This window comes from Oncorhynchus clarkii, chromosome 18 (genome assembly GCF_045791955.1).
Source record: "Oncorhynchus clarkii lewisi isolate Uvic-CL-2024 chromosome 18, UVic_Ocla_1.0, whole genome shotgun sequence".
Taxonomy (NCBI): Eukaryota; Metazoa; Chordata; class Actinopteri; order Salmoniformes; family Salmonidae; genus Oncorhynchus; species Oncorhynchus clarkii.
Genome location: NC_092164.1, coordinates 51253273 through 51273899, shown reverse-complemented (window position 1 = coordinate 51273899; position 20627 = coordinate 51253273). Strand labels below are relative to the sequence as shown.

Below are 20627 nucleotides of genomic sequence, written 5' to 3'. Positions count from 1 at the left end.
TATGTTTATAACGTGTGCTTCTGCAGCTTAGAACAGATTACCATACACACACACGTGATGTTGGTACAGAAGGGCCTCGATGTACTAATCCTGTTCCTGAGTGTGTTGTGTTCCTAGCTAGCTAACATTCTAGTTTTCAAACGAAAGTTTGCTAGTTCGAATCCCCGAGCTGACAGTGAAAAATCTAACTGTGTCCTTGATCAAGGCACTCAACCCTAATTGCTCCTGGGTATAAGTTGATGGCGGACCCTGGCCTTGACCCCACTCTCCGAGGGTGTCTCAGGGAGAGTTGGGATAGGCAAAAAAACATTTCCATTTCACAAGTGTGTACTAATACAATTAGTACATGAGGGAAATAGGGCACATATGAACACACTGCCGTGTGCAGTCAGAGCTCTGTCTCTAGTTTAGTGTGAGTGATATCGCAACTGTCAGTCTTCCTTCCAACAGTCTTCTTCCTTTGTTTTTGTTGTTTCACAGATAAAGGCTAGTGCTGCCCCCCTGTGGACACAAACACATTTTTGCAGAGCATTGACAAAATGCCTGTGTTTTGTGTGTCTGTGAGATGGTTGTGTGTGTGTGGTCTTGTTCTTCTATTCTAGTGGGTACCTAAAATCCCCCCCCCCCCTCCCCCCCACACGCACACACGCACACAAGGATTTTCGGTATACAAGGATAGTAAAACAATATTCTCCCTCATGACTACATTTCTCACTTCCCCATGAGGACAAAGGCTATTTTAAGCTTTAGAGTTACAATTAGGGTTAGGGGTTAGGTTAGTGAAAATAGGAATTTGAATGGAAATATATTTTGTGTGTGTACTCGCATGTAGTTATTTTACAATGCTCCACCAAATTTGTGTTGCTTGCTGAGTGGTTTTGTTATGCATGTATTTTTTGTGTGTGACGTTCTCAGAATGTGGATTGTGTTTCCCCTCTTCCCTGCATGGGAATGACTGGGATCATTTTCACCTGTATTAGGGATTGGAGAGTGTGTGGTTTTTTTTTTGATTGGGGACTAGGGAGTGCGTGTATACTTTCTCTTAAAATGGTTTTAGTTCTGCCTGTAGCAGCAAGTAGATATGTGGATTATAACTGAGCATATCACCACACTCACATTCTACACTGAGTGTATGAAACATTGGGAACACCTGCTCTTTCCATGACAGATCAAATGTTATTAGTCAAATGTGCTGAATACAACCTTTTTTATTTGTTTATTTATCTGTTATTTTACCAGGTAAGTTGACTGAGAACACGTTCTCATTTGCAGCAACGACCTGGGGAATAGTTACAGGGGAGAGGAGGGGGATGAATGAGCCAATTGTAAACTGGGGATTATTAGGTGACCGTGATGGTTTGAGGGCCAGATTGGGAATTTAGCCAGGACACAGGGGTTAACACCCCTACTCTTACGATAAGTGCCATGGGATCTTTAATGACCTCAGTGTCAGGACACCCGTTTAACGTCCCATCCGAAAGACGGCACCATTCACAGGACAGTGTCCCCAATAAAAGACCAGAGGAAAGAGTGCCTCCTACTGGCCCTCCTACACCACTTCCAGCAGCATCTGGTCTCCCATCCAGGAACTGACCAGTACCAAGGTGTAGACCTTAGAGTGAAATGCTTACTTACAAGCCCCTAACCAACACTACAGTTAAAAAATATGAATAAGAAATAAAAGGAACAACTAATTAAAGAGCAGTAGTAAAATAACAATAGCGAGACTATATACAGGGGTACCGGTTAGTTGAGGTAATATGTACATGTAGGTAGAGTTATTAAAGTGACTATGCATAGATAAAAAACAGAGAGTAGCAGTGGCGTAAAAGAGGGGGTGGGGTGGGCAATGCAAATAGTCTGGGTCGCCATTTGGTTAAATGTTCAGGAGTCTTATGGCTTGGGGGTAGAAGCTGTTTAGAAGCCTATTGGACCTAGACTTGGCCCTCCGGTACCGCTTACCATGCGGTAGCTGAGAGAACAGTCTATGACTTGGGTGGCTGGAGACACTGACCATTTTTAAGGCCTTCCTCTGACACCGCCTGGTATAAAGGTCCTGGATGGCAGGAAGCTTGGCCCCAGTGGTGTACTGGGCCGTAGGCACTACCCTCTGTAGTGCCTTGCGGTCGGAGGCCGAGCAGTTGCCATACCAGACGGTGATGCAACCAGAGACTCATGCTCTCTGGTGCAGCTGTAGAACCTTTTGAGCATCTGAGGACCCATGACAAATCTTTTATGTCTCCTGAGGGGGAATAGGTTTTGTTGTGACCTCTTCACGACTTTCTTGGTGTGCTTGGACCATGTTAGTTTGTTGTTGATTTGGACACCAAGGAACTTGAAGCTCTCAACCTACTCCACTACAGCCCCGTCGATGAGAATGGGGGCGTGCTCGGTCCTCCTTTTCCTGTAGTCCACAATAATCTACTTTGTCTTGATCACGTTGAAGGAGAGGTTGTTGTTCTGGCACCACACGGCCAGGTCTCTGACCACCTCCCTATAGGCTGTCTCGTCATTGTCGGTGATCAGGCCTACCACTGTTGTGTCATCGTCAAACTTAATGATGGTGTTTGAGTAGTGTCTGGCCGTGCAGTCATGAGTGAACAGGGAGTAGAGGAAGGGACTGAGCACACACCCCTGAGGGGCCTCTGTGTTGAAGATCAGTTTAGCGGATGTGTTGTTACCTACCCTTACCACCTGGGGGTGGCCCATCAGGAAGTCCAGGATCCAGTTGGAGGGAGGTGTTTAGTCCCAGGGTCCTTAGCTTAGTGATGAGCTTTGAGGGCAATATGGTGTTGAACGCTGAGCTGTAGTCAATGAATAGCATTCTCATATAGGTGTTCCTTTTGTCCAGGTGGGAAAGGGCAGTGTGGAGTGCAATAGAGATTGCATCATCTGTGGATCTGTTGGTGCGGTATGCACATTGGAGTGGGTCTAGGGTTTCTGGGATAATGATGTTGATGTGAGCCATGACCAGCCTTTCAAAGCACTTTGTGGTTACAGACGTGAGTGCTACGGGTCGGTAGTCATTTAGGCAGGTTACCTTCGCTTCCTTGGGAATAACGACTATGGTGGTCTGCTTAAAACGTTGGTATTACATATTCTAACGGGGAGAGGTTGAAAATATCAGTGAAGACACTTGCCAGTTGGTCATTGCATGCTCGCAGTACACGTCCTGGTAATCCGTCTGACTCTGTGGCCTTGTGAATGCTGACCTGTTCAAAGGCCTTACTCACATCGACTGCGGAGAGCGTGATCACACAGTCGTCTGGAACAGCTGGTGCTATCATGCTATTTGCATCGAAGCGAGCATAGAATTAGTTTAGCTCGTCTGGTAGGCTTGTGTCACTGGGCAGCTCTCGGCAGTGCTTCCCTTTGTAGAGTGTAATGGTTTGCAAGCCCTGCCACATCCGACGAGCGTCTGAGCCGGTGTAATACGATTCGATCTTAGTCCTGTACTGACGCTTTTCCTTGTTTGATGTTTCGTCGGAGGGCATAGCGGGATTTCTTATAAGCTTCAGGGTTAGAGTCCCGCTCCTTGAAAGCGGCAGCTCTAGCCTTTAGCTCAGTGCGGATGTTGCCTGTAATCCATGGCTTCTGGTTGGGGTATGTGCGTACGGTCGCTGTGGGGACGACGTCATCGATGCATTTATTGATGAAGCCATTGACTGATGTGGTGGACTCCTCTAAGCCATTGGAGGAATCCCAGAACATATTCCAGTCTCTGCTGGCATGTAGCTAAGCATCTTAGCATCATGTAGCTAAGCATCTTAGCATCATGTAGCTAAGCATCTTAGCATCATGTAGCTAAGCATCTTAGCATCATGTAGCTAAGCATCTGCTTCATCTGACCACTTTTTTATTGATCTTGTCACCGGTGCTTCTTGCCTTAATTTTAGCTTGAAAGCAGGAATCCGGAGGATAGTTTCTGTCAGATTTGCCAAATGGAGGGTGAGGGAGAGCTTTGTACACGTCTGTGTGTGGAGTAAAGGTGGTTTAAAGTCCCTGGCCAAAGGAGCGCTGCCTCTGGATGAGTGTTTTCCTGTCTACTTATGGCGGAATACAGCTCATTCAGTGTGGTCTTAGTGCCAGCATCAGTCTGTGGTGCTATGTAGATGGCTACAAAAAAAATACAGATGTAAACATAGACTGACCAGGTGAATCCAGGTGAAAGCTATGATCCCGTATTGATGCAACCTGTTAAATCCACTTCAATCAGTGTAGATGAAAGGGAGACAGGTTAAATAAGGATTTTTAAGCCTTGAGACAATTGAGACATGGATTGTGTATGTCTACCATTCAGAGGGTGAATGGGCAAGACAAACAATTTGAACAGGGCTTGAATGTCAGTTGCCTCAGTTGGTAGAGCATCGCGCTTGCAATGCCAGGGTTGTGGGTTCGATTCCCACGGAGGACCAGTATGAAAAATGTATCCACTCACTACAGTAGGTCGCTCTGGATAAGAGTGTCTGCAAAATTTGTATAATTATTTTTTTTTTAAATATTTTTTGAACCTTTATTTAACTAGGCAAGTCAGTGCAAATTCTTATTTACAGTGACGGCCTAGGAACAGTGGGTTAACTGCCTTGTTCAGGGGCAAAATGACAGATTTTGACCTTGGCAGCTCAGGGATTTGATCCACCAACCTTTCGGTTACTGGCCCAATGCTCTGACTGCTAGGCTACCTGCTGCTCCAATGACTGAAATGTAAATGTAGACTGCAACGCTGCTGGGGTTTTCACACTTAAGTTTCCCCGTGTGTATCAAGAATGGTCCACCACATCCAGCCAACTATGGGGAATTTTTGGAGTCAACATGGGCCAGCCTCCCTGTGGAACACTATCGACACCTTGTAGAGTTCATGCCCTGACGAATTCAGGCTGCTCTGAGGGTAAAAGGTGCAACTCAATATTAGGAAGGTGTTCCTAATATTTATACACTCCGTGTCTATCAGGGGTCAAAATTAATTTGCTGCCCAGAAACATGTCAGTTATTTGAAAATATATAGTTCAATTATAATTTATACATTTTATCAAGTTGTAGATGTTCAAGTGTGGCCTGGAGTGTATTTTCTTTTATTTAAAAAACAAACAATGTAAACTCCAAAAGGTAATTTATTTTGCGTGCCGGATGCAGCCTGTGTGTTGTAGTTGGCCTACCCCTGCTCTCTATCATCCTTCTTGTCATTTCATTCTCTACTTTTCTGTCGCTTGGCCTCTGCCTTTCCTCCCTTCTGTCTATTTGACTTAAAAATGGAGGGCATACCTTACAGCCGTATCCATGGCAACACTCCTCAGTGGAGTGTGTGTGTGCGCCCACCTTGTTGCGTTCTATGGTGGGTTTTGTTGATGTGACAGAGCTGTGATTTTAATTCTGATTCTCACATTAAAGAGATTCTCCGGTATTTTTTTATACTTTTTCGCCAGTAGTTCTAAAAGTAGCACTCCCGAGCCAAAAGTGGTCCCCTAAAGTTGCATACTACATCACCTATGTTCAGATACACTACACGGCCAAAATTATGTGGACACCTGTTTGTTGAACATCTCATTCCAAAATCATGGGCATTAATATGGAGTTGGTCCCCCCTTTTCTGCTATAACAGACTCCACTCTTCCAGGAAGGCTTTCCACTAGATGTTGGAACATTGCTGCGGGGACTTGTTTCCATTCAGCCACTAGAGCAATTGTGAGGTCAGGCACTGATGTTGGGCGATTAGACCTGGCTCGCAGTCGGCGTTCCAATTCATCCCAAAGGTGTTCTGTCGGGTTGAGGTCAGGGCTCTGTGCAGGCCAGTCAAGTTCTTCCACACCGATCTCGACAAACCATTTCTGTATGGCCCTCACTTTGTGCACAGGGGCATTGTCATGCTGAAACAGGTGAGGGCCTTCCCCAAACTGTTGCCTCAAAGTTGGAAGCACAGAATCATCTAGAATGTCATTGTATGCTGTAGTGTTTAGATTTCCCTTCACTGGAACTAAGGGGTCCAGCCCGAATCATGAAAAACAGCCCCAGACCATTATTCCTCCTCCACCAAACTTTACAGTTGACACTAGAGCATTGGGGCAGGTAGCATTCTCCTGACATCCACCAAATCCAGATGTATCTGTCAGACTGACCGATGTTAAAGAGTGATTCATCACTCCAGAGAACATGTTTCCACTGCCCCATAGTTCAATGAAGCTCCCAACGAACAGTTCTTGTGCTGACGTTGCTTCTAGAGGCAGTTTGGAACACGCTTCAGCATTCGGGGGTCCCCTTCTGTGAGCTTGTGTGGCCTACCACTTCATGGCTGAGCTGTTGTTGCTCCAAGAAGTTTCCACTTCACAATAACGGCACTTACAGTTGACTGGGGAAGCTCTAGCAGGGCAGAAATGTAACAAACTAACATGTTCAAAAAGTGGCATCCTATGACGGTGTCATGTTGAAAGTCAATGAGCTCTTCAGTAAGGCCATTCTACTGCCAATGTTTGTCTATGGAGATTGCATGGCGGTGTGCTTGATTTTTATACACCTGTCAGCAATGAGTGTGGCAGAAAAAGCCGAATCCACTAATTTGAAGCTGTCAACATACTTTTGGCCATGTAGTGCCACGTCATTGCTCTCTCTCTCTTTCTCTGTTGTGTCCACTGAGCCATTGGGCCCGCCCAGCAACTTCATTGGATAAAGCTGAGCAGGCCCTTCTAGCTGTCACTCAAATGCAAGGAGAGGAAACTCATTGGCTAGAACTCAAATTGCTAGGGGGCTGGCCCACGTGGGGGGGAAATGTAGGGAAAATGGTGTGGCACAGCTTCAAGAAAAACAGTTGCTTCAAACTAGGGATTTCATGGCTAATTGAGGTAAGATAGTAATTCTGCTCATAGATTATGCAAGTATGAACTACACATTGACACATCCTGCCCAAAGCGGGAGGTTTAAATGTTTGTTTTTTTAAACTTTAACTTTGTCTTTAAGGTTTACATATTGACACCAAACCACTATTCCCATTCCTCTCTGCCCAGTGCTGATTCCCTGAAGTCTGCCCATCCCCTCACTTTAAAAGCATTGGATTGGTGTAAGCATGAGGGAAATTCCACCATAGCTACTGTAGCAGGACTCAATCTACCCAGATAGGATAGAGAAAGCTCTAATAGATAGACAGACCCACGTGTGCAGTGGTTCCTCAATTACAAGGTTATACCACAGCACATTGAAGTAAATTGTGGTATAGTACCTTTCATTGCGTCACTGGGTCATTGCACCAGACCACCGCAAGGGGGAGTTGTACCTCTGATTAGGCTTTTGGATTTAGCGTCTGGGTACCAACACTTTACACCAATATGTCTCTCTCCTCACTGAATGAGTGACATCAATGAATGGATGATAGAAACCAGATAGAAACGGATAATTTTGCTGATCATTCAAATTCAATCGTGAATTATGAGGATGAAGAAGAGGGTGATTGAATTAAGAACATAGTGTAAGAATTGTTCTTCCTCTGTCCCGCATGCACAACCACACCTGAAAAAATACCATATTTTTTTCTTTCTCCTTTGTCAGAAGAAGCTGTAACTGGACTGGAGCCTATTACATCCATAACATAACCCATTTATGGTTGATCCGAAAAAAAGGGTCCGGAGGCTCCGTATGGAGGGTGTGATGCAATTGCGGAGCCTCCAGAGGCATGCAGACGCCAAATTGAGCTCCGTACTGCAACATCGTGCGCATCCCACATTTGTTAACAAAGCGGAGGGCTCTGAATGGTTGATGGTAGGTGAGGGTGGAAGGTCCTGTATAAACACAAACTCACTTCCTTCACAACAACTCTGCACTGCTCTGTGGCGTGCAAGAGGTATGAATGCCCTGACTTCTGCAGAGATTTCACTGTAAATGCTGCACAGCTAAGGCAGACGTCGGATTGACCATTCAGCACCTTTAACTTTTGTTACACTGTAATATTTTTTATTGTAAGAGAAACGGATATGTTCTGTTATGTTCTATGATATTCTTACTGTAAAATATACACTTTGTGTTGACAGAATATACGAGACCAATGTCTGCTAAATGAACAATGGCGTAACCATTTAGCCTCGGCTACTAAGCACAGAGAAATTATAACAGAATAAAATAGAATACATCCACTCAAGTTTCTTCAACTGTCTTCTGACTGTGAGTAGAGTGATGTTGATGTCGTGCCGTGATGACAGCAGATTCCTGATGGCCTTTGCCGATCGCTCATCTTCTTCCATCAGTGACTCTATTGGTTGAATGGTCTCACTGGAAATGGAATACAAAGTAAAAATGTGCAGCAAACAGTAAAGACCAGCAATAGATGTCGTCTTTACATAGCAAGGCCACATTGGGGGAGTCTTTACATAGCAAGGCCACATTGGGGGAGTCTTTACATAGCAAGGCCACATTGGGGGAGTCTTTACATAGCAAGGCCACATTGGAGGAGTCTTTACATAGCAAGGCCACATTGGAGGAGTCTTTACATAGCAAGGCCACATTGGGGGAGTCTTTACATAGCAAGGCCACATTGGAGGAGTCTTTACATAGCAAGGCCACATTGGAGGAGTCTTTACATAGCAAGGCCACATTGGAGGAGTCTTTACATAGCAAGGCCACATTGGAGGAGTCTTTACATAGCAAGGCCACATTGGGGGAGTCTTTACATAGCAAGGCCACATTGGGGGAGTCTTTACATAGCAAGGCCACATTGGGGGAGTCTTTACATAGCAAGGCCACATTGGGGGAGTCTTTACATAGCAAGGCCACATGGGGGAGTCTTTACATAGCAAGGCCACATTGGGGGTCTTTACATAGCAAGGCCACATTGGGGGAGTCTTTACATAGCACGGCCACATTGGGGGAGTCTTTACATAGCACGGCCACATTGGGGGAGTCTTTACATAGCAAGGCCACATTGTAGGAGTCTTTACATAGCAAGGCCACATTGGGGGAGTCTTTACATAGCAAGGCCACATTGGGGGAGTCTTTACATAGCAAGGCCACATTGGGGGAGTCTTTACATAGCACGGCCACATTGGGGGAGTCTTTACATAGCACGGCCACATTGGGGGAGTCTTTACATAGCACGGCCACATTGGGGGAGTCTTTACATAGCACGGCCACATTGGGGGAGTCTTTACATAGCAAGGCCACATTGGGGGAGTCTTTACATAGCAAGGCCACATTGGGGGAGTGCCAGACCACTTTAACGGATAGTCACGTGTTGAAGGAGGCGAGGGACGAGGTGATGGAGGCACAATCCAGCCAGGCACACCTGTGAACTCTGGAAGGCCACCTGCAACAGGCAGAGGCAACAACGGCGGGTTTGTTAGGTCTGAAATTGGTCACAGTTTACGCCTTGATTAAAGCCATTAAATTGGACAATAACCAGCCGAAACTCTCACAATAGCTGACTTACATGAGAAAATTCCCCAATTTCTGTTTCTTTGTGTCTACAAAAACATTTGTTAAATGTGCTGCATGGTCAAGTCTGCACTGGCCGGTGATACGCCCTCTGCAGAAGTCAGGGCATTCACACTTCCTGCGCTTCATGTAGCTGCTGAGCAGACCTGTTGTCAAGGAAGTGAGTTTGTGTTTATACAGGACCTCCTGCCCCCACCTACCATCAACCAATCATGTCAATACAGAGCTTTACGGAGCCCTACGCATTGTTACGACATTTGGGAGGTGCACAGCAATGCGGTATGGAGCTCGATTTTCCTTTTTTGGGTGGAACAGAAACACCATTAATTAAGCTAAAATATCAGGAATAAATTGTAAATATAAAGGCAAGGATAAGCTTATTTTCATAAAGATAATGGAATAGCCTACATAATCTCAAACCGCTACAGTCAGTTGTGTTATTGGGTTGGTTCCTGATGGTTTTATCTCACTGCTCTTCTCCCCAGAGGATACGTCTCTCCGGGTTGTCATGGCAACAGCCTGAACAGTGCTCACCATGAATGATCCCTCCCTCTTTTCCTTTTCTCTCTCCTCTCTCTCTCCTTTCTATTCCTCCCTTTTCTCTCTACAAATCTTTCTCTGTCCTCTCCATCTTGCTCTCCCTCATTTTCACTCTAAAGCTCCCTTTCCCCATCTCTCTTCGCTCTCGCTCTCTCGCTCTCTCGCGTCTTTGCTCCTCCGTCCTTGACAGAGATTCGCCCTCCTAAGGGGGCTGTGTCACTGTTAAAGCACCGCTGTAAGCGCCTTTAGCAAATGATTAGCATCATCAGGCAGCTTTATTTATTTGAATGTACAAAACAAATTTGGAGTAGATCAACTTTAATATTATCGGTTGTATCAATGTAATTGTTTGCATGATTTCTAATTCAACTTTATTTTGTATTTAAACATTTCCATCCCTACACTACTTGGAGTAAACAAATGGACAACATTACTTCTTCTAAAAGATATTTTGCTCACATCTATAGTACCTGTAGTTAAATAATTATACATTCCTAATTGGATATTCATCCACATTGACCGCCTATCCACCATTCATTCTGATGTTAACTCCAACCCCCTACGATGTCCACAGATGAACCCATCTTTCCCAGTATAATGCCATTATGCTGTTTCCTATTGCAATGCATCAAGCAGAAACTCAATGTGTCTCCCAATCTAGACTCATTAAACACCAGTTGACTGGTTGTTACCACTTGAAATGGATAGCACTCTAAATTCTATAGCTGTGTCCATTTACAATGACTCCTGGCTGGGATATTTCATCCACAGTCCATCACTCAAACAATTTTGGAAACAAATACTTTTTTAAAGAAAGGGTTATAGAAAAGGGTTAATATAGTTGTCATAGCGGTGTAATAAGGGTTAATATAGTTGTCATAGCGGTGTAATAAGGGTTAATATAGTTGTCATAGCGGTGTAATAAGGGTTAATATAGTTGTCATAGTGGTGTAATAAGGGTTAATATAGTTGTCATAGCGGTGTAATAAGGGTTAATATAGTTGTCATAGAAGCGTAATAAGGGTTGTTGCAGTGTCTCTGCATCTTCTCTCATTAAGTGTTAGGTCACTGAACCCTGACCTCTGATCCCAACACCCTAACACACTCCGACCTGAGATGGAACTGTGATTGAGGTTGTGTGTGTGGGTGGGTGGAGCCTCTCTACACACACTCAAAAAGCAGGTTTCAGCTGGAGGGATGTGATCCTCCCCACTCCTCCCCTCTGCCTTCCTCTCAGCCCTGATCTGTCCATCTCTACACCTCCACAGCCACTATGGCCCACTCAGCCTTTGTTCTCTCTCTATCTGTGTGTGTGTGTGATGGATATGTGAAATATGATTAGACACTGTAAAGTGTGTGTGTGTTAAGCTGTCAATGCTGCGGTGTGTGTTTGGGTGTGTATGTCGATGGTAATGAGTTTAGCTGCTGTGAGGGAGGCTAGAGAAACCCAATTAATATTCTGGGGGCGTCACACACACTCTCCTTCCTCCTCACTGGCTGCTACACCATGATGTCATCTCTGCACTGATTGGCTGCCTGGCCACGGAGGGAAGGAGGGGAGAAGAGCTATCGAGCGAATGAGAGATGGAGAGAGAGGGAGGAGAGAGAAAATGCCGGCAGTTGTGTGGGTGGAGGGTTTTTCGGATGGCAGTTAAGGTTTGTGTATCTAGACCTATTTTGAGGGGTGTGTGTGTTGGGGTACTGGTCTGAGAAGAGGGGGGCGCCATAAAACCACGCCCTCCTGGAGGCATGAGGCGCCTCATCTGCAAACGCATCTGTGACTGTGAGTGCAGGGCTGGGCCCACCGTGTGTGTGTTTCTGCTTCTACAGGAGCATCAATTAGAGCTGCTTTTAGCTGGTGTACCTCTGTGTGAATGAGGGTTGGTTGTGTTTGTTGGTGTGTGCATGATCCGCATGCATGTAGTCTGTTGGTGTGTGTCCGTCTTTCTTGACATTGTGTGCGTCTGTGTGTAGGGGTGTAGGGTGGTGGCTTTGGCGCATTTCTCAGCCCTGTGCGGTGGTTGTCAAAGCGACTGAGTGTGTCTGCGTTTCTCTGCCAGCGCTTTCATCTCTGCTGCACGGCTAGAGGTGTGTTTGGAGGGGGCTCTAATAACACACAGGGTGATGCTTTGAGGCACATGGAGGTGTCTCTCCCATGCTGTGGATTGCTGGTGTGTGTTTTGGTGTGAATGTATCTGTTGTATGCCATCATGATCTCAGGGTCTATCAGCTAGAAAACGTTTTCTGTTAGTGATTATTGTGTAATCGGTCAGTGTGTGTTCGTGTATTGCCTGCATTAGCTACTTTCCCTGCAGCCAGTGGCCTCTGTTTCTGTCATTACTATTGATCACTGATCAGCACTGACTTTGCTATTTTCTTCAGCCAAGACCTTTCCTCCTTCTCTCCTCCTCTTTCCACTCCTCCTCTCTCTCCTCTTTCCACTACTCCTCTCTCCTCTCCTAAAATGTCATCAAAGATATGTATGATAACAATGTTACTACACTATTATGATTAGAGGTCGACCGATTAATCGGAATGGCCAATTACAAGTTTTCATAACAATCGGAAATCGGTATTTTGGGGCGTCGATTTGCCAATTTTTATTTTATATATATATATTAAAAAAAAAAAAAAATTATTACCTTTTATTTAACTAGGCAAGTCAGTTAAGAACAAATTCTTATTTTCAATGACGGCCTAGGGGTTAACTGCCTTGTTCAGGGGCAGAACGACAGATTTTCACCTCGTCAGCTCGGGGGATTCAATGTTGCAACCTTACAGTTAACTAGTCCAACGCAATAACGACCTGCCTCTCTCTCGTTGCACTCCACAAGGAGACTGCCTGTTACGCGAATGCAGTAAGCCAAGGTAAGTTGCTAGCTAGCATTAAACTTAAATTAAAAAACAAATCATAATCACTAGTTAACTACACATGATTGATGATATTACTAGATATTATCTAGCGTGTCCTGCGTTGCATATAATCTGACTGAGCGGTGGTAGGCAGAAGCAGGCGCGTAAACATTAATTCAAACAGCACTTTCGTGCGTTTTGCCAGCAGCTCCTCGTTGTGCGTCAAGCATTGCGCTGTTTATGACTTCAAGCCTATCAACTCCCGAGATGAGGCTGGTGTAACTGAAGTGAAATGGCTAGCTAGTTAGCGCGCGCTAACTAGAGGGACGGAAGCTATACTGTTACACTCGCAATACTAAAGTGCCTATAAGAATATCCAATAGTCAAAGGTTAATGAAATACAAATGGTATAGAGGGAAATAGTCCTATAATTCCTATAATAACTACAACCTAAGACTTCTTACCTGGGAATATTGAAGACTCATGTTAAAAGGAACCACCAGCTTTCATATTTTATTTATTTAACTAGGCAAGTCAGTTAAGAACAAATTCTTATTTTCAATGACGGCCTAGGAACAGTGGGTTAACTGCCTGTTCAGGGGCATATCGACAGATTGGTACCTTGTCAGCTCAGGGGTTTGAACTTGCAACCTTTCGGTTACTAGTCCAACGCTCTAACCATGTTCTGAGTAAGGAACTTAAACGTTAGCTTTCTTACATGGCACATTTTGCACTTTTACTTTCTTCTCCAACACTTTGTTCTTGCATTATTTAAACCAAATTGAACATGTTTCACTATTTACTTGAGACTAAATTGATTTTATTGATGTATTATATTAAGTTAAAATAAGTGTTCATTCAGTATTGTTGTAATTGTCATTATTACAAATAAATAAATATAAAATTGTCCGATTTAATCGGTATCGGCTTTTTTGTTCCTCCAATAATCGGTATCGGCGTTGAAAAATCATAATCGGTCGACCTCTAATTATGATGTATGACCACAATGTTACGACAGTATTATGATGTATGACCACAATGTTACGACAGTATTATGATGTATGACCACAATGTTACGACAGTATTATGATGTATGACCACAATGTTACGACAGTATTATGATGTATGACCACAATGTTACGACAGTATTATGATGTATAACCACAATGTTACGACAGTATTATGATGTATGACCACAATGTTACGACAGTATTATGATGTATGACCACAATGTTACGACAGTATTATGATGTATGACCACAATGTTACGACAGTATTATGAATGATTCTCTCTCTCAGACCATAGTTTTGAGGATGATGTGGACAGTACAGATGGGAGCCGTGCTCAGGCTGCCTTCAAAGTCCCCAAAATCCCCAAGAAGCCGGCAGAGTCCTCTACCGCACGCAGACCCAGCGCTACAGGACCCAAGATCGGAGGTAAGAGTGCAGCTCCTAGTCAACACCAATCTGGCCTGCTCACCTCTTAGAAGCATCTATTGATATTTCATTTTGCATTATGTAACCCAGGAGTAATCACACTTGAATAAAAAAAAGAGACATTTGCAAATAAAGTTCCTTCAATTGATTTCATATCATTGGTCTCATTGGCTTGATGGCCAGAAGGGGACTGCTGAGACGTCTGGTATAAAATCCAAACGTTATTAATCACATTATATCCCCTGCTCCTGGGCTGGGTAAGGAGCCTCGGCTCATATAGGAGCAGGAGTCTATGTCCTGTTTCCATAGCGTGAGGCAGTTTGTATACAAGTACAACCCCTGGACAGGACCCGAGTCTATCACAAGATCTTACCCCCAATCTATCTCCTTAATGCTGAGTGCCAAGCAGAGACTCATCGGGTCTCATTTTTACAGTCTTTGGTATGAATCGGCCAGGCATCGAACTCCTAACCTTCCTATTTCAGGGCGGACACTAAGCACAAGGCCATTGAGTTGGGCTGGCTAATTTAAGCAATAAGGCACGAGGGGGTGTTGTATGAGGCCAATATACCACGGCTAAGGGCTGTTCTTAAGCATGATACAACACTGAGTGCCTGGATACAGCCCTTAGCCGTGATATATATGCTAATGGCTGTATCCAGGCACTCAGTGTTGTATCATGCTTAAGAACAGCCCTTAGCCGTGGTAAATTGGCTCTATTCCACAAACCCCTGAGGTGCCTTATTGCTATTATAACCTGGTTACCAACCTAATTAGAGCAGTAAAAATGAATGTTTTGTCATACCCGTGGTATACGGTCTGATATACCACGGCTGTCAGCCAATCAGCATTCAGGGCTCAAACCACCCAGTTTATAATGGCCAGATAAACAAGGATGCAGATGGGGAGAGATGAACTAGCTTTCTAAGCAGGTCGGCTGGACCAGTAAACCCAACAGACTGACGAAGGGGAGATTTTCTGGCTTCTTCACAGGAGCTTATCCTCGATCCACACTCATCTCTGCTGTTTTTATCTGGACTCCATAAGTTATGTCTTTATATTCTTGCTGCTTCACAGGAAGTTCTGTATGTCATCAGTAAAATCTCTGTGGATCTATCTGGGCTTGATATCTCAGGCTTGATTAGTTATACCTTTGATTACATCTATGATAGTGACGATAATATGCCCTGTAGATCACTCCATCTCTCTATTTTCTGTTTTCACTCATCTTAGTCTGCATTCTAAGTTTGACAGACGGGTAACTTGTCTTTTCTGCCTATTTCCCTCTATTGATCTCCTTTCCCCTCTCTCTTCCTCTCTCTGTAAGGGAGGAAGGTAGCAGTGCTCTCACATCCAGGCGGTCGATCTAGGCCAGGGTCGATCTAGGCCAGGGTCGATCTAGCAGGGTGATGCTACAGCAATTCTGTCCTGGTCCTCTCGCTCTCTTTCTGTATCAGCAACCCTGTCTATGTTCATTCAGGCAGATGGATCAGACATCTGGAGATATGAGCGACGTGTGTGTGTGAGCGAGGGTTCTGAAATGTGTGGAACATGCAAGTGTAACTTCTGGTGCTGCTAGCATATTAGCATGCTAGGCTAGCTCCCTGTGTGGCTAAATTAGCATTTATATTACATTCCACCCACGCACTCTGCTCACACAGACACACAGAGAGGATAGAACAGAAGAGACTAGAGAACACAGAGAGACAAGACTCTGAGATAGAAGAAAGAAACCGAGAGAAAAGAATCTGAGAGAACAGAAAAAGAAACTGAGAGAGGGAAAATAAATGAGGCGAGCTGAAAGAACAGAGCTGTGGTATTAGAGGCCCTAGTCCCGTCTATCTCTGAGACACTATGGAACATGTGTATCTATGCAACATACAATCTGCTGCTATAGGATCATCCTCCTCAGCTCTATACACGGATAACACACCCAGCATCCGTTTACACACCATAGCTGGGAAGGCTAACAGCTAGATGTTCGAGCAGGGAGCAAAAGCCTCCAGTACCATAGTTCTCAGAGTTAGCAAACCCTGGCTTGGGCTCACAGCACAGCCATCTCATGCTGCAGCTAGCCTGTTGCAGCTAGCCTGTTGCAGCTAGCCTGTTGCAGCTAGCCTGTTGCAGCTAGCCTGTTGCAGCGAGCCTGTGAAAATGGATTGTGTTGTAGCAGAACTGCCCATCTACGGCAGTTGGAAATGGAAACTAGCCGCAGGGATTTGGATGTCCTTTGGGTGGTGGACCATTCTTGATACACACAGGAAACTGTTGAGCGTGAAAAACCCAGCAGTGCTGCAGTTCTTGACACAAACCGGTGCGCCTGGCACCTACTACCGTGCCCCATTCAAAGGCACTTAAATATTTTGTCTTATCCATTCACCCTCTGAATGGCACACAATCCATGTCTCAATTGTCTCGAGGCTTAAAAAACATTCTTTAACCTGTCTCTTCCCCTTCATCTACACTGATTGAAGTGGATTTAACAAGTGACATCAATAAGGGGACAACTTACTGGGACAACTTACTGTCACTCAGACTGGGATACACATGCTTTCTGACCTCTCTGTCCTCTGTCTCTAGGTGCGTCTAAGGATGGAGCTGGGGGCATCGATGAGGAAGACTTCATCAAAGCCTTCACTGACGTCCCCACAGTACAGGTAACACACACACACACACAAACGCTAGTATGCTAGTATGCATTAGTAGCAGGACTGCAAGCGATGTAGATAACACTAGTGTGAACTAATTATCTCTCTGTCCCCCTTTCTCTCTCTGTCTCCATGTCTCTGTCAGATCTACTCGTCTCGTGACCTGGAGGATAACCTGAATAAGATCAGAGAGATCTGTTCTGATGACAAACATGACTGGGACCAGAGAGCTGCTGCAATGAAGAAGATCCGCTCGCTGATTGTTGCCGGGGCAACGGAGTACGAGTGTTTCTTCCAACACCTGAGGCTGTTGGACGGAGCGTTCAAATTGTCAGCTAAAGACCTCCGATCACAGGTGGTACGAGAGGCCTGCATCACTGTGGCGTGAGTACTACACACACACATACACTTTTTCCACATCTCCTTTTTACGTTTCTTCTCTAAAATTGGATTTGAAAATGGAAGTAGCACTTTCTCACTTCCTGTATTTTTCCCCTCTCTCCCTCTCTCCCTCTCTCCCTCTCTCCCTCTCTCCCTCTCTCCCTCTCTCCCTCTCTCCCTCCCTCCCTCTCTCCCTCCCTCCCTCTCTCCCTCCCTCCCTCTCCAGCCACCTGTCGACAGTGTTGGGTAATAAGTTTGACCATGGTGCTGAGGGCATTCTTCCTGTCCTGTTCAACCTCATCCCTAACTGTGCCAAGGTTATGGCCACTTCAGGGGTGTCTGCTATACGCTTCATCATACGGGTGAGTTAGACACACAGCTAATGCACACACGTTGACGACACACAGCTAACAGACACACAGACACAGACACACACACACGTTGACGTAACACAGACACACAGCTAACGCGCGCACACACACACACACACACGTTGACGTAACACAGACACACAGCTAACGCGCGCACACACACACACACACACACACACACGTTGACGTAACACAGACACACAGCTAGCATGCACACACACACACACACACACACACACATGTAACACACACACACACACACATGTAACACACACACATGTAACACATGTAATAAAATGACTGAGTTTGTATTTCTGTCTCTCTGCAGCACACACATGTTCCCAGACTCATTCCCCTGATCACCAGTAACTGCACCTGCAAGTCTGTGGCCGTCAGAAGGTGGCATGATGCATATGGTTACAAAAATAATCATTGATGATTGTAATGATGAAGATGAACATGAAGAGGATTGTAGTAATGATGAAGATGTTTCTTCCTCCCTCAGGAAATGTTTTGACTTCTTGGACCTGCTGCTGCAGGAGTGGCAGACCCAGACTCTGGAGAGGTGAGAGTTCAACACACAGCCAGACAGACAAATATAGGGCCATTTTAATGCGAATGGAATCTTGGTTGAGTGTTGTACACATGTTCACCTTCTCTGTCTGTCTCTCTCTCAGACATACAGCAGTGATGGTAGCGAGCATTAAGAAGGGGATTGCAGATGCCGACGCAGAGGCCAGAGTAGAGGCCCGCAAGTAAGACACACACACACACACATACACACACACACATTTTCCTATACACATACTCACTATCTCCTTCTCTCACACCTCTCTCTCTCCCCCTCCCTCTCTCAGGGCGTACTGGGGTCTGAGGAACCATTTTCCTATACACATACTTACTATCTCCTTCTCTCACACCTCTCTCTCTCCCCCTCCCTCTCTCAGGGCGTACTGGGGTCTGAGGAACCATTTTCCGGGAGAGGCGGACTCTCTGTTCAACTCGTTAGAACCGTCCTATCAGAGGAGCCTCCAGTCGTCTCTCAGGAATGCCGGGAGCGTGGCGTCTCTTCCTCAGAGTGACCGCTCCTCTTCCTCTTCACAGGAGAGCCTCAAGTAATGGCCCCTGACCCCTGACCTTTTAACCATGCAGTGTTTAACCTAATAGTTTTTTTGGGGGGGAGCGGCTCAGAAGTACCCAATAAGTAATATTGGTCTCTCTCTCTCTCGCTCTCTCTCTCTCTCTCTCTCTCTCTCTCTCTCTCTCTCTCTCTCGCTCTCTCGCGCGCTCTCTCGCGCTCTCTCTCGCGCTCTCTCTCGCGCTCTCTCTCTCGCGCTCTCTCTCGCGCTCTCTCTCTCGCGCTCTCTCTCTCGCGCTCTCTCTCTCGCGCTCTCTCTCTCGCGCTCTCTCTCTCGCGCTCTCTCTCTCGCGCTCTCTCTCTCGAGCTCTCTCTCGCGCGCTCTCTCTCGCGCTCTCTCTCTCGCGCTCTCTCTCTCGCGCTCTCTCTCTCGCGCTCTCTCTACATCGCTCTCTCTCTACCTCTCCCAGTCGTCCTCTGTCGTCTAAATGGTCAGCTGCTCCTGGTAGAGGTGAAACACAAACACACACACACACACGCACACAAATACCGGTATTGATCATATCATTCCTGATCTTGTACAAGTGGTGTGTACGTTATTTGTGTATGTTTGTCTATTCACACATTTATACTGAACAAAAATATAACCGCAACAATTTCTTCGTTTTTTTTTTTTTTTTTTTTTTTCTTCATATAAGGAAATCAGTCAATTTACATTTTTCAGGCCCTAATCTATGTATTTCACTTGACTTGACAGAGGCGCACCCACTGGGGAGCCAGGCCCAGCCAATCAGAATGAGGTTTTCTGCACAAAAGGGCTTTATTACAGACAGAAATACTCACATTTTAAAGTGCCCTTTTATTGTCCCCAGCACAAGGTGCACCTGTGTAATGATCGTGCTATTTAATCAGCTTCTTGATATGCCACACCTGTCAGGTGGTTGGATTATCTTGGCAAAGGAGAAATGCTCACTAACAGGGATGTAAACAAATTTGTGCAAAACATTTGAGAGAAATAAGCTTTTTGTGAGTATGAAACATTTCTGGGATCTTTTGTTTCAGCTCATGAAACATGGGACCAAAACTTTACATGTTGTGTTTATATTTTTGTTCAGTGTAATTATGTGTGTATGTGTTTATGTCCAGGCAAGTGATTGTATAGTATGTGGTGGTGTTTGCATTGTGATGTGGTGTTTGTCTGTATATATCCCCCCCCCCCCCCCCCCCCAGTCCCGGCTGGTCATAAGGGCGGGGCGTCGCCAGGCTCCCTGCAGCGTTCCCGTAGCGATGTGGATGTTAATGCAGCAACGGTTGCTAAGCAGCGGCACATCGGGCAGGTGGGGGCGGGGAGACTGACCCCCGGCTCCTACTCGTCATTGGGTAAGGCAGCTGTCAATCGAACCTGGCAGCGAACCAACCAATCAGACACAGTTTAGACATCTGTCTACATCAGTCAGCTGTCTGTCAGTCTATCAATTAATCATTCAATAACCGACACACACACTCTCAGTCAACGTGCTGTGTGTTATTATGGTTTCCTGCTACTTTCAAGACCTAGGCTGAACTCCTCTCGATATCTGAATACACTGCCTGCATCTCTCTCCTATCCTAGGTTTCTCTGTCGGAGGGGCTGTTAGCCTGTCTGTCTGCTTGCTGCCTGTCTGTGTGTTATGTCTGTGTGTTTGTGTAGCTATGGTCTGTCAGTGTGTATTTGTTAGGGGTTTTAGTTGTTGTTCCTGCATGATTCTCTGTTTGAACTATGTTCTCTTACTAACACACACTATACCACTCTCCTTCTCTTCTCTCTTTTCTTCACCTTCTCACTTCACCATTATTGTTCTCTCGCTCTCTGCCACTAAAGATGATGCCTCTGATAAAATGGATGGTAAGATCATCTCCTGTTTCACTCTC

At 45.4% G+C, this 20627-nt stretch overlaps 1 protein-coding gene across 50 annotated transcripts in view; it reads left to right on the top strand.

Annotated features, from left to right (window-relative positions):
* Nucleotides 1-20627, top strand: part of LOC139373654 (cytoplasmic linker associated protein 2) — an 81791-nt gene that overhangs the window by 25267 nt on the left and 35897 nt on the right. For 23 of the 50 annotated variants that reach the window (XM_071114413.1, XM_071114407.1, XM_071114425.1 and 20 more), the window contains 11 exons: nucleotides 14101-14238; nucleotides 16819-16895; nucleotides 17032-17270; nucleotides 17494-17629; nucleotides 17967-18037; nucleotides 18144-18203; nucleotides 18316-18393; nucleotides 18496-18753; nucleotides 19187-19227; nucleotides 19947-20096; nucleotides 20578-20601. In XM_071114413.1, the coding sequence (XP_070970514.1) occupies nucleotides 14101-14238; nucleotides 16819-16895; nucleotides 17032-17270; nucleotides 17494-17629; nucleotides 17967-18037; nucleotides 18144-18203; nucleotides 18316-18393; nucleotides 18496-18753; nucleotides 19187-19227; nucleotides 19947-20096; nucleotides 20578-20601 (1272 nt within the window). Of the gene's footprint in view, nucleotides 1-11432; nucleotides 11732-14100; nucleotides 14239-16818; nucleotides 16896-17031; nucleotides 17271-17493; nucleotides 17630-17966; nucleotides 18038-18143; nucleotides 18204-18315; nucleotides 18394-18495; nucleotides 18754-19186; nucleotides 19228-19946; nucleotides 20097-20577; nucleotides 20602-20627 lie in introns of those variants that run through there. The other 27 variants (XM_071114423.1, XM_071114437.1, XM_071114432.1 and 24 more) reach the window with 5 other exon arrangements.